Consider the following 14,668-nt stretch of genomic DNA (forward strand, 5'->3'; position numbering starts at 1 on the left):
TTTCGTTGACCGGTTTGGGTTAGAAGAAAACGGAGGTGAAAGTTGAAATTATTGTAAAATAATCGATAAATGGAATTATTCAAAATAAATTGAAAAAAGTTGGGATTAATAAATTATTTTTCCTACAGAAATTATAAATTTTTTTGAAAACGTTGGCAGTTTGGCACGACTCTATGTACTAATGTACAACATTTAAAGTTGTTTTATTTGGTAAAAGAATTTCTCCACCGGAGGTGCCCGTTAATGAGCCGTCGTCTATTACTATCGATGCCTATATGGATTAATAGTGTGTCATTCTATACAAAATTTATTGCCACAGTGTAATTATTAAGGATCAAAATTGGCTCATTATCAATTTAGACTCTCCTAATCAGATTTCATAAGTTACACATGTAATGGAAATAGAGAATCCGTTTCTGTTTGATTACTTCAATTACTCTCGCCAACACTATTTTTTCACTTCATAATAATTACAATATTATTTTTCTCTTCTACCAATCCCACTTACACTACTTATTTATTATCTACTTTATATCTCCTACTAAAAATTAAATATTTACCCACTAACTATACTTTATACTACCTCCGTTAATTGTTACCTACAACTTTGAGGTATTATTTGTGAAATATAAAAAAATTCAAAGTTGCAGATAACAATTAACAAAGATAGTATTATAAAATTCATTTTTGGTCCATATCTTATAATTTTCCTAAAACTTTGTGTCTTTTCCTAATATTGTGATAATTACGAAACGGAGCAAGTATATTTTAAGGATGCACGAGATTGATTTCAAGAATTGAAAAATTGTTGTATACTTTTGAATAGTACGTAGTAGAAGTGAAAAATAAATGTTCAATTTCAATCATCCCTGAAATGAATTCATAACCCATCTGTAACAAGTAGGGGTGTCAATTCGGGTAAACGGTTCAGTTTTGGGTTGGGTTTACCGGTTTCGGGTTATAACGGATTAAAATAATTAGCGGGTTAGTTTGGGCCAGTTTTGAAAATCATCGAGTTAGTTCGGTTTGTTTTTTTTATTGCGGTTTCTATTCGAGTCGGGTCCTAATCGGATCAGGTTATAATCGGTTCGGGTCATAATCAGTTTGGGTTAAACGGGCCGGTTAGAAAATGGGTTTAACCAATTTAAAGCGGGTTTTGGTTCAAAACAGTTCGAGTCCTAATCGAGTCAGGTTGTAATCGGTTCGGGTCATAATCAGTTTGGGTTAAACTAGTTCGGTTTGAAAACGGATTTTGGGTGAAATCGGGTCGAGTCATTATTGGTAAGGTCATAATCGGTTTGGATTGAATTGGGTCTGTTTGGAAACAGTTTTAACCAATATGAAGTGTGGTTCAGTTCAAATCATATCAGGCTGGTTAATCAGATAATGGGTAGGAACGGGTTAGGCTATAATCGAGTTAAGTCTAAATAAGTTGGGTTTATCGAATAGTGGGTCGAAATGTATCAGATCATAAACGTATTAGGTTACAAGTTGTAAACGGCTCAGTCATAATGGATTACGATTTGTAAACAGTTCGGTCTCAACGGGTTATGGGTTGTAAACAGTTCGGTCCTAACGGGTTACAGGTTATAAACGGTTCGGTCACAGCGGGTTACAGGTTGGAACAGTTTAAGTTAATCGGAATTTTGCCGGGTTTAAACGTTTTTCGGTTTAAAATGGGTTGGGTTACTATCGGATTCAAACATAATTGGTTCGAGTTGCTTTCGGTTTTCGATTGTAATGGTTTGACTTAATAACGGGTTGGGTCATTAACGATTTGCACAAATTCGGTTCAGTTTAGTTTCAGGTTGGAAAAAATTGGGTCGGGTCGGTTTTCAAAAAATGGGTTTTTAACAGTTCAGTTTCTTTTCAAATCGATTCGGAAGAGTCGAGTTTAACGATTCAGGTCAAATAATGGCAGCTCTAGTATCAAGTGATTGTTCTACTACCTTCCTCCCAAGGCATACCCCTCGTTGTCTTCTTTTGTAATAATCGTAAGCTAAGATGTCAAGGCTTAGCCAATTAACCTTGGGAATAGATAGGTTGTCTTACTAAACGATGAATGCGAAAGAAGAGATTTATATGTATGTCAGTTCACAACTTTAGATTATCTATGTACGACAATCACCCAATATAATCAAAGAAGAAAATTCATTAAAACTTATACAACAATAAAAAATTCACAAATAATTGTGTCCCAAACATAGAAATGCCAAGAAATCTAGGCACTTGAAAGGATCACCAGATTATTGCAGAAACAACAATAACAAAGAACCCCCCAACTTGCCTGGCAAAATTCTAGCTCTATGAGAATGATCAACAATTATGGAATACTAGTTCATGAATTTTGCAGCTCATACAAAAAATGACAAACACACAGCCAACCTAAACATCTAGCGATAGGGGGTTTTGAAAGATAGAAGGCTAATCCCTAAATACGAAAATAGGATTTTCCGAGCTTCTGTCAAACTAAAAATTTCCAACTTAAATCTTGTTTCTATACCAGAGCACACCTTTGTTCTGGTCGTCTTCATCGGCCTCCACGTACATACATTCTTTCGCTTCCCTCCACATTGCCTTGAATACTGGAGTCCCGTCGAATTGATAATATTTGCCCAAAATAGGCTTAATAGCCTTGGTTGCTTCCATAGCATGGTAATGGGGCATGGTAGAGATAAGGTGGTGAGCTACATGAGTATCAGTAATGTTGTGGAACACCTTGTTCAAGATCCCATAGTCTCGGTCCACAGTAGCCAATGCACCTCTCAACCAGTCCCACTCAGACGAATCGTAGTGAGGCAGTGAAGGGTGTGTGTGCTGAAGGAAGGTAATCAGCACAAGAAACCCGTTCACAACTAGCAATGGACCCCCATATACACACAACACCCAAGCAAGTCCTTTGGCAGCTGCAAGGCGGTAAAGCCCATAAGCCACTGTCAAAATCCCGATATCAGAAATGTAAATTTGAAGCTTCTCACGCTCTGAGTAGATTGGAGAGGAAGGGTCATAATGGCAAGCAAATCGCTCATATCTCCTACCCGACACATTGAAGATTAGATACAAAGGCCAGCCTAGGGTGAGAGTGACAAGAAGGGTGACAATGCGTCCAGGTGGGTTGTTAAGGTACTTAGAAAACCATGACATGTTCTCCCTTCGTTTTGGTACGAAGACTTCATCTTTTTCCATGGAGCCAGTGTTGGAGTGATGGCGCCTGTGGCTGTATTTCCAAGAGAAGTATGGCACTAGGAGAAGTGAGTGGAGAACTAGACCAACAGTGTCATCGAGCCACTGGTAATCACTGAAGGCATGGTGGCCACATTCATGGGCTATAACCCAAACGCCGGTAAGAACACAACCTTGGACAAACCCATAGACGGGCCAAGCAAGGTAGTTGAAAGGCTTCGGGAGGAGGTTGATGTAGTTAGTGGCAACAAAGTAGAGGATGAAGGCAATGGTGAAATCATAAACAACATAAGAGAAAGAACGTAGCACAGAGCGTTGGAAGCAATGAGGTGGGATGGCTTTTTTTATTTGGCCTAGAGTGAATGGTGGTTTTTCATAAGGCACTCTGTTCAGTGCATCAGACTTCTCCTTTCTCACAGTTGGAGGAATAGATCGACCGCCAGCACCCATTGTCCTTGCAGCTGAAACAGGAAGATATGAACATCAATATTATCACTCATACAATTGATTCCATGGTACATAAGAGCCAAAAAAATGCATTGGCTCTACTAACACAGGCATATTCCACAAAAACAAGCATATACTGCAAAAATGAACGGTTACTGAGGAACAAGGACCTATACTTCTAACACAAATCCTTTTTAAAAAAAATCTAAATGGAACTACTATCCTAGTAGTATTAAAACATTTCTTTGACCTCAAATTACAAATATGTATCCACCACTCATTATTAGAGCAAAATGCCAAAAAGTTGACATCAAAATTTAAAATAAAACTAAAGACAGATAATTAGGAAGTAATACGTCTTAATCATAAAGGAGAGCATCCATAAAGAGGAGACGACGAAAATACTCTAGCACAACTACTACAAAAAGAGACACAATAAATTCGACAATTTATTTATACCCCTTTGCCCAATTTAGGCTTCCGGCCAAACAAGCAATTTGTCTACATAATGGAACTCATACCCCAAAAGCTATTTGCCCACCATTTACTCTAACCTGTCCCTACTCCCTATCAACATGGACATTGACATAGTAAAAGTGGTATATGACTACATTATCGAGCATTTGAATCGAAACCAATGTCTATTATGCACCTAAATGTACTTGTGCCGAACTTTGGATAGTGGATACATGCACCCTCAAATTTGGTCATTTGGAATACGAATATAAGCAAATTATACAATACTCTGCTTTAGGCTATTTCGAGATACACAAGGATCATCTTCATAAGGAAATATCAATAGGAATTTGGCTGTTTCTGTGTGGGCCGTGTCCCCCTTCCTATTTCAAACAAAAAAACTAATAAAAAATCAACTGTTCTTCTCAAACTCTATTTCAAACAGTAGAACACACTCTAATGAACCTAATATACCCAGTTCTACTTCCCCTTCCCTAAACAATTGAAAACGTAATTAACAAAAACTAGGTTGCACTAAGAAATTGCAAGAAAATAATCACGAACTCATTACATCACCACTTCACATACATCTGTTTATATTCAGCTCATACCTCACGCATTATACAGGCCAAAAAAAACTAGTTCAAAGTAATATGGAGTAAGGTCATCATTTGAAGCATATGATGATAACACCTAAACAAGCTAGATCCAAAATATAAACAATCTTTGAACACTATTAATTAGTTGTGTTAGCATTTAATATCAGTCATGGTCCTAACTTCCGCGTAATCAAGATGTTATAAAAGCCAAACAAAGACATTCAAAAAGACATGGAATATATCACCTCAATCAACCTCAAAAAGGCACAAATTTCAATCCTATTCGCCCCACAAACAATAAAATTAATTGAAGTAAGGGGTATCCCTTTCATCAATAAATCAATAATCATTAATAATTACCGATAAGAACTAGATTTTGACATTTTGAGCAAAAAATCAGTGTAAGAACAAAATCCAAAACACTTTGGCCCAACTAGATTCTCCCTTCTAGCCCCCTTATAGCTTCACTATCAAACATGAATCAGCCCTCACTATCTAATTTAAGCTTACAGCTCATTGGTTCACACTAGTTATAATAACCTCTAAAGTCCTATCATATTAACTTGAGTATAACCTGGTAAAGTTGCTTTTGAGATACTTATGATACTCCCTCGGTCTCATTATAATATCTATTAATGGACCTCCGAAAAATAACATGTATATATCCTTAATTAAACACAATTACCCGTCTAATCTCACATCATCACTAAACCACTCTGTAAGTACTTTTACCTTTTGTACTCTCCCTTTATGCTGAAATATGCGCATCACTATTCACTAATTAAAAAAAATGAGGCAGTACCAACTACCAATGGTTGTGCTTTAACTATCAAAGAAACAGTGGTCTATTACGTTGAAAAGAAACCAGTCAATTAATAAACGTGGTAAAGATAAAAAAACCACACCCAATTAATGGAGCCTTGACAATATCTTGATTGGCCCCAACAGTCAAATACTTGAGATATACAAATCGAAGCCGCCTTTACTGCCTATAAAAGCTCCATCACTTTCTCATGTACTGTGATTTATTAATTGTACTGACTGCTCAAGTTAGAAGCAAAAGCTTTCAATTTCTTCCCTCATTAAAACTATTTTCAAATCTATATTTTAAATTTTGTACACTTGTACCCCATCAGTTTCAAAATATTGTCCCCATTTTTTCGGTCCATCCTAATTCAAGTTCAGGTGAAATCAATGTACATGGCAGAAAATATAAGTTTAGATTTAATAAATTTTAAAAAATTTAAGAAAAATTATGGTTCATCGGATTAAGGTTTTGATTGATTGATTAAAAAAAATAAAAATAAAATAAAAACGCAAAATAGATTCAAATAGATTAAAACAAGTCGATAAAACTCAAAAAGAACAAACTATCACATAGTATTCTCTTCATCTTAAAATGTTGTTTCTACATAATATAATATTGTTTCACAAAAAAGTCAATTTTAAAACTAACATATAGAGATGGAAGGAGTAAGTTGCTTTTCTCACATCTCAACTTTCTTTTTTCCTCTTTTCCTCTTTACTTTAACCCTCAAAAGCGTGTAATAAAAAATGAGGCAAATAAACATGATGATGCCAACTTGACTAAAATAAGCAAATTTACTTCTTCAAAAAAAAAAATAAGCAAATTTACAATGACATGCAAGTGCTCCCAAAAGGCCAAAACACCAACCTCAATGAATAAAAAAAAATCATAAAAAATGAATAAGAAATCAGTCGTGGTCCTCTCCATGTGATCATCTAAGCAACAGCCAAAGTAAAAGACAATATTGCCAGCCATTCTTTCCCTTATTAAAATTAAAAATTAAAACTACTCCGCATATATTTTTCATTTTTCATTTTAATATTTGTGGCCAACAACTGCAAGCTGCACTGCTGCCTTATATGTTTCTTTTTGTACTTCATCCAAATAAACCCAAGAATTCAAATCTACCACAGTAATTGTAAGTATACATTGCACATCCAACAATTCCAAATCTACGCGCATTTGAAATTTCTTCATCCCCAATTGGTAAAGTAACCTCCAAGATTAGCATGTTATAAAATTCTAATCCTAAGCGTGCCTAAAGCATTCGTTAAATTGTTCAACGGACCCTTAAATAATGCTAATATGCCGAAAATAACAAAAAATACGCCGTTGAAATTGTCAAAAATGCTCATTTTCTAATTCCTAATGATATTAATCAATTTTCCCTTTTTTCACCTCAAAATAACATACCAAACAAGACCCCTGCAGGATTCACCAACACGAATCAAATTGGTCCCAACTTCAGCTGATTTTGGCCTAAGCTGCACCACAAGTGCTTAAAAGAACTCATCACACCCCTCCACTATAAATCTCCTAAAGTGACATGTAGAACAAATCTCATCCTCAAATTCCCTTTACTAGTCACGCTAATTCACTAAAATCCACAATACCTCTAAATATATCTAAACGAAAGTCATGTAACATAAGATCCCCCAGATAGAAGAGAAAAAAAAAAAAAAAAAAACAAACTCCAATTTCAGAGATTTATTTATCATCCCTCGATTATTACACAGCCATGACTTTCGACACATAGCCATAGGCCCATAGCTGCAAACAGAACCAGGCTGGTTAGTCCCCCATGTAACTATATTACATAAACTCGGGTATCCATGTCTAATGAGGGTACATGTCTAAGCGTCTGTTTCGTGAAAAAAAAATTAAGATTTTAAACTTACGTGGGAAGTGTTCAAGTGTCATAAGTGTCATACTCATATCCGAGTGCTACTTGGGATGAAATGAAGAGTACATGTTACATAGTATATGACATGGGTCCCAATAATTTGAGCCAAACTAAGCTAACGCCATTCACTTCCATTAACAGCACATATGTCAGGAGAAAAAATGGTGTAGAGCCACCCTGCCCACACCTCACATTGTAATTAAATTCCCTAACAAGCTAACACTTCCCTCCAAAAACTGTGGGCAATACCATGCTATTGTAAGTAAAACAAATTCTAATGTAAATAGTTTCCCTACATATTTATATGCAGTATTACCTCACTATCTACCAAATCTCTTAATTAGTCAATCTTTTCAATAAATTGATTAGGTATGCCAATTTAATACACAGTACAAGACATATATACAATATATTAAACGTGAAACATAATTATAGGTATAATATTATAACTTGATGGACTTGTTGATACTCTATATATCCCAATATCCATAACTTTTAAGACTATGCACAAACATTGTGAAATCATCCCTGATTAAATCTAACAAATACTCATAATTTTCTCTCTTTTTTAAACATACTCCGTAACACTTTCTGTTTTACGCTTGTTAATAAACCTTCAACCATTAATCTTTAAATATCAATATGTAACGAACCCCTAACATAGTGTAATATGTTAATAATGTAAATTCAAAAGTGTTTTATCTAAAAACACAAAGAAAGTAATAAGATAATATTATTAATGGAAAAGGATTTTCTTTAGCTTGATAAATTCAAATCCTAAAATTTTGAAATAAGCAAGTAAAAAATACTACAGTAATTTCTTCAACATGCAATTTCTTACAAGTACTTCTAAAATTTTATGACGGGTTTTTAATTTTTAATTTTTTTTAATAAATAAAATCACATAAGTTTTGAAAAAAAAAAATCCTATAGTAATTTAACAAGAAAAAAAATAAACATGAAAAATCGAAAAATAAGGCAGAATTTACGCAAAGCTTTTTGACAGAAAAGGTACCGAAGCAGAGAATCATCGTCACATGTGAATCATATACCACTACGATTCCCTGAATTTAATAATAAAAAATACTATATTTTTTAAAAATCAAAATTTATCATTTTGCCTTTTCTTTTATTTTATTTTATAGTTTTATTATTTTTGAACAAAAAAAAAATTTTAACTTGAAAATATCAGTAGAATCAAAAATAAACGTAATTCGCCCGAAAAACGGCAACTCTGAAACGACGATGTATAAAAGCTAAATTGACAAACCGTAACTCTAAAACAACGACGTGGTAATAGTACATCCCAAGGAGAAATTAGGTCCAAATTAACAATCGGTAACTCTTACACGACGACGCAATAATAATCGGAATCAATTGCACACTTCCCAAGGAAAAACAGAGGAGAGAGAAAATACAATTTTTAAAAAAAAAAGTTCATAAACAATGCACCATAGAAATAACCAAAGATCTACCTAGATCTAGATCTCAACTCAATCACATTCTTCTCTAATTCAATTACAAATACTCAACACATCAAATCATACCACCAATCCATCGTATCATATCGTAACTCGTCAACAAAATTCATCGATAAAAATTACCGATAATTCGAACAATCCATCAATATTAAGATCCAACAAATTAAACGATAAAAATCTCATAGAGAATAACTGAAAATAAACAATAAGATCAACGAGAATTTTTTTTTTTTTTTTTTTTTTTTGCAGAAGATTGAAAGATGTATATGTATATACCTGTAAATCAAGAATGACGATCTATCCTCCTTCTTCAACCTCGAAATCTGAGAATTTAATTTAGATTAAAATTTTGTCTGTGTAATTTATTTTTGTAGAGGAAGAAGAAAGAAGTGAGGAGAGGCCGAAGTGCGCGGCCTGGAATGAGGAAAAAAAGAGGAGGGGGAAGGGAGGATTTTAACCTGTGATTTCCCTCCTACAAAGTGGGGCCCATTTAGTAACAAGTGTATTGAATGGCTTTACCACGTGTCAGGTGATTATTGGATATATGGAGTTTATGGAGATGAGTGTATGTATGTATGTGTGCTGCAGTATCTGCCGTTTATATGGGAGTAAAATATCGATTTTCTTTTTTATTAAGTTGGTTGATTTTGTATGCTGGACATTGCCAAAGCGTAACATCTCCCCTCTTTCCTTTCTACGAAAAATATCTTCTGTAGTCAGGTGAGATCCTTCCTATTAGAGGACTATTATAATTTTTTTATTAATTACAAAAAAATATTTGCATTGATTTGTTTTAAATATTGATGCACAGTGGTGCACGTGACTCACCAGTCCAAAAAAAAATGAAAGTCAATTCAAAAAATAAAATAAAATCAAATCATTTAAAGAGACCGATTATTACAAAAAACCGGTCTCTTCGATGCTTGTAGTAATACTAACAGTAAGGTAATATTCAGACTATTCACTACTGGCTACTTTCTTTTTTAATTATAAAAAGACCTGTTGTTTAAACAACCGGTCTCTAAGGTCAAATTTTTTGCTAATGTTGAGAGTAATGGTTAAAGAGATCGATTGTATTAAATAACCGTTCTCAAAAGTCATTTTACCTTTTTTTTCTACTACTAAAAGTAATGGATGGGTACTATTTGTTTGTTACTCCCTCCGTCCCATAATACTTGACACACTTTCCATTTTCGTCCGTCCACAATACTTGACACATTACCAAATAAGGAATGGGACTACTAATAAAAAAAATATTTTCCCACATTTTCTCTCTTTTCATCTACCCCATTCCCACCCCACTTGTTATTTTCTTGTAATATAAAAATACAAAAGAGAATCTTTTATACAATAAATAAATGTTTAAATAGACTCACTTGTAATTTTCTTAAACTACGTGTCCACCCCTACGTCCCAAGTATTTTATGACGGAGGGAGTACATGTTTTTTGTAGTACTTGTGGCTTATAAGATGGATTTTCTTAAGTACTATTTAGTTGTAGTATGGATTTTTGGATTGAAATCAATGTGGTTGTAATATAATTTTTTTTAATATAATTTTTTGATTGAAAACAATTATGAACTAGACTCAAATTTTTGTTTTTGCACTTTCATATGTGATCAATAATTGATGGTGACTCACCAGCTTGGAAATCCTAGATTCGCCACTTTACCACCCTAACACTAAGGCCTCGTTTGGTTGACACGGGAAGTTATTTCCCAAATGAAATTCTCAGGAATTTGTTTAAGTTATTTGGTCATGACAATGGAAAGTTGAAATTGAAAGGAATGGTGTCCTTCCAACAATTGTACTATTCCGATTGAGGGTTCGGAATTATTAGAAAGCTAATTCATTCTTCGGTGAGGTCAAGTGATCGGAATACCTAGGTGGAGGCCGCTTCCGATATTTAATATTAATGCATAATTAATATTACGGATTAATCTAGACTGAACCCTTCGGGTCGCACCCCAATTGAATAACTAATCTGAATCGACAAATCAATCCGAAGGATTAGATGAGTCATTAGAATATTACGAACAAAGAAGTCGGATATCAAGCTTATAGCGTCGAGACCGAGCGTCGCAAGTCGAGTCGAATTAAGAATTCGACGAGACGTGAAATCAAGCAAGTGACAAATTTGAGCCTAGCCGTAGCCTTGCATTGGCCTAGCCATGCAAGTGCTAGGCTAGGCGAGGTCACCAACCCATGCACATCATGGGTGCCTAGCATCCCCTAGAACACGCACATCGCATGGCACAAACATCGCAAGATGCGTGCATGCGTGTGTGTGGTGTGGCTGTGCATGGCTGGGCGTGCTAGCATAGCAGCGCCACCCATCGTATCATGCTAGGCCAAGCACCAAGCCTCTCGCTAGCCCGCAAGCATCGCAGGAATGGTCCCTTGCGTGCTTGCTAGCATGCTAGGGCCTGGCGCCCAGCTCTTCGTAGCCTCACACCAAGCTATGCACTCACATAGCACTCGCATCGCAGCAGCGTGCTGTGTGTGCGTGTGTGTAGCTTAGCGTGCTTGCTAGCGAGCAGCACCAAGCCCACGCCACTCGCACAACAAGCAGCACCAAGCAGCGTCACGCTATAGCATCGTAGCGATGCATGCGTTGGCTGGCTGTGTGGCTGCGCATGTGCGTGGGCAGGCTGGCCAGTAGCCCAAACTTGGTGCTAGGCGCTAGCTAGCAGCCTTAGCAGCCAAGGCAGGCTGTCAGCCAGCCAAGTGGTGGAGTGGTCCGCTTTTTTTTGTGGGGGCCAATGGTTGGTGCTTGGCTTGGGGAGCAAGGTGACTTGGTCCCCCCCCCCTTTGGTGGTCCTCACCTACTCACTCTCCCTCCTTGTGCCACTTGTAGCGTGTTGATTGAATTGCAATTTTATTTTGTTTTTTGTTAAAATAAAATAGAGGAAATTGTATTTCTCCCACATTGATGGGAGAATGGAGAACAAGTCTCCATTCCCTATAAATACCCAAGTTTTGAGTTTTGGGAAGAACACTTGAGTGGAACTAAAAAGGCATCTCCTTAGAAAAGTGAGAAAACCTTAAGTTCGTAATACTCTAGTTTTTATTGGTCAAGTCCTGACTAACCTTGGGGACTAAGACCGTTCGGGTCGGGTCGAGGGTGCGAGCCGTAGGAGGCCGTCGCACTTGTGAGGCTCGGGCTTTGAAGTAAGAGCTCGTGAATTGAGCGAAGCACGCATCAAGGGTAAGAATGTCTTTTCTCTTTCTCTCTTTTATGTTGTTAATTGTGTGATTAAATATTTAGTTGCTTTAATTAGTGAGCGGGTCTTGGGCGGGTTTCTCTTCCGCATAGCGTTGGACGCTACGAAACCTAACAGCGGTATCGGAGCCGCGCTCATTTTAATTATTGTAACTAATAATTAATTGACGTGATTTAAAATGAATTTAAATTCTAGTTTTTCTTTCTAATTAGATTAGAAGCTCGTTTTAATTAGTTTTAATCTCGTATTTTACTAATTTTGGCCTACGAACCCAGATTTTGACTCAAAAATAGTGATTTTTTGGTGGAATTGATGTTCTAAATCGTTTTGACCTTCTTTGGAGACTGTCTAAAAGCCAAAATCCACCCAGAAACATGTTTTTCGAGGGATATTTCGTTTTTGACGAAAAATTTTAAATCCTTAAACCTTGATTAATTATGGCGTGTTAAAGGTAGATTAAATGTATGGTTGCATCACTAATCTACTGCAATTATAAACCTTATTAAGCATATTTATGAAGTCATAATTGGTGCTTAATTTGGTGAGTTCATTTTCACATAAACTTGAAATTTTCACATTTTTGCAAAAAAACTGCTTCAAGTGTGAATGTTTATGGTGAATTTGTAATTTTTGAAGTCCCTAATATATTAAAGATCCAATCTTTAATTGTTTATTTGGTTGGAACTTTGATTGCTAAATTCCATGTTGAACTAATTTTTGGATTTAATCATTTTTGGGTTGATTAAAGTCCTAAAAGTTCAAAAACTTGTTGTTGAAATTTAATTAATCTTCATATTGGAAGATGTCATTTTTCAATTATTCACAAGTTATTGTTGGAAATTTTTCATTGGATGAAAGGGTTTATTTTTCCAACCTCCTTAATTTTGTCAAATCTCATTATTACTTTATATTTGATTAAATTAATTATGAGTGTAGTCCTTCAATTTTGTAGCATCAAGATAGAACTAAATTGATTTAAAGAAAGGGTCTTGAATAATTTAGGCTTGTGCACTATTAAAATTGAATTTAATTAAGTTGGACTTATTTTATTTTTCATTTTGCTCTAAATTGGTTCTAAAATAAATTTAGAATTAATTTAATGTCACACATATATTGGAATTAAAATCCCGAGATAAAAGCACGCAAATCGAGGTAAAACCACCATAGCGCCACCAAGGCTAGCTGGGCTGCTCATGCGGCCCACATGTGGCTGCCTAGGTGCGCATGATGGTGCTCCTACATCATCATGGTGCTGCTGTGTGGCGGGTTGGGAGTGCACTATTGGTGCGTGCTGTTGTGTGGTGCATGGTTGCTGGACGTTGCTCGCAAGAGCTTCTGGGCAGCAAGGTAGCGAGCCCCAGCAGGCCCAGCCACACACTGCCATCACCAGCACGCATGTTGCGATGCTGGTGGTTCTAGCAGGCGTAGCATGGTTTGCTAGGCAAGCATGCCTGCGTCCAAGCACGCACAAGCCGCAGCCTTGGTGCCTAGCAAGTCTAGCCCCATGGCTAGGATGCTAGGCACTCGGTTTTAGTGGGATGTTTTTATGTTACATGGGCTATGAGTTTTGCGAATATTTGCCGTTTTAATTTTATTTAATTATTTTAACGAGGCTAGGCCTCAGTTCTTCCGGCTCTTGCAAAAAAAAATATTCTTGACAAAATTTTGGGTTAACCGGCTTAATTAATTGGATTAATTAAGTTGGATGCGGAATTTAGTGGGAGCTTCGTTAATTGCATGAACTAATTGCGTCTTAATCACACAAAATATTTAACAGCTTTGACTAGTTTTAATTAGGCGCGTTAATTGGATTAACCACCTAGGTTAGTTACTAGTTTGCGAGTGTTATGCATTGTTACTTGTTTATCGTTGTAAAATGCATGGGCCGTTCACATATAGTGAATGGATGAATGGAATGTATATTGTTTCACAAGTTTTATGAAAATGACAACTAGTGGGGCTCGACTAGGATAGTAAATACGGACTGCGATCCGTTATGTATTTTTGTAAATCTAAATACGGTATGCGTACCGTTGCGTATTTTTGTACCTTAATATTTAGATTATTCCTAGTCTTAGTAGCTAGTAGATGCTTAGTTGGCGGAGATGTCTCGAATACGATGTTTCTAAGAAGACAAGCCAAAGAAGTAGCATCGGAGACCCTTGAAGATTTGAAGATTTCAAGGGGTCATGCTAGTTGCCAAATGCATCTTATACTTATGATTTATATATATTGCGTTTATATATGATTGAATTGTATGATAAATGCATGTTTAGGATTTCAAATGTTGCGATGATTTATTAAGTTCACTTAAATCAACCAACATAGAAACCCTAGGTCCCTATAATATTGAGCCAAATTTTCCATTCCAAGAACGACACTTACCGAACTAATGCACGTGGTGATGGGCTACGCCAAAGCGAGACATCACCGCTTCCCTAGGAACGTAAGGTATACTAGGTATACAAGTCGTCTTGGTTAAGCTTAACGATATCAGTAAGGAGTCCTTAGATGTTATGGCAATGGAGATAAAATATCAAGGAAGCATTAGATGCGACGTTTTATCG

At 36.0% G+C, this 14,668-nt stretch overlaps 1 protein-coding gene across 1 annotated transcript; it reads right to left on the reverse strand.

Annotated features, from left to right (window-relative positions):
- Window positions 1–2,133: 2,133 nt before the first annotated feature.
- Window positions 2,134–9,320, reverse strand: LOC110734516 (delta(12)-fatty-acid desaturase FAD2-like). Its single transcript, XM_021914682.1, has 2 exons — window positions 9,154–9,320; window positions 2,134–3,644 (listed from the first exon to the last, which is right to left on the reverse strand). The coding sequence occupies exon 2, from the start codon at window positions 3,631–3,633 to the stop codon at window positions 2,485–2,487; it is 1,149 nt and encodes a 382-aa protein (XP_021770374.1). The 5' UTR covers window positions 3,634–3,644; window positions 9,154–9,320; the 3' UTR covers window positions 2,134–2,484.
- Between the last annotated feature and the right edge of the window lie 5,348 nt (window positions 9,321–14,668).

Source organism: Chenopodium quinoa, unplaced genomic scaffold, assembly GCF_001683475.1.
Source record: "Chenopodium quinoa cultivar QQ74 unplaced genomic scaffold, ASM168347v1, whole genome shotgun sequence".
Taxonomy (NCBI): Eukaryota; Viridiplantae; Streptophyta; class Magnoliopsida; order Caryophyllales; family Amaranthaceae; genus Chenopodium; species Chenopodium quinoa.

Bases quoted from the DNA above. Each gene is read 5' to 3' on its own strand.
- LOC110734516 (XM_021914682.1), bottom strand. From the start codon at position 3,633: ATGGGTGCTGGCGGTCGATCTATTCCTCCAACTGTGAGAAAGGAGAAG.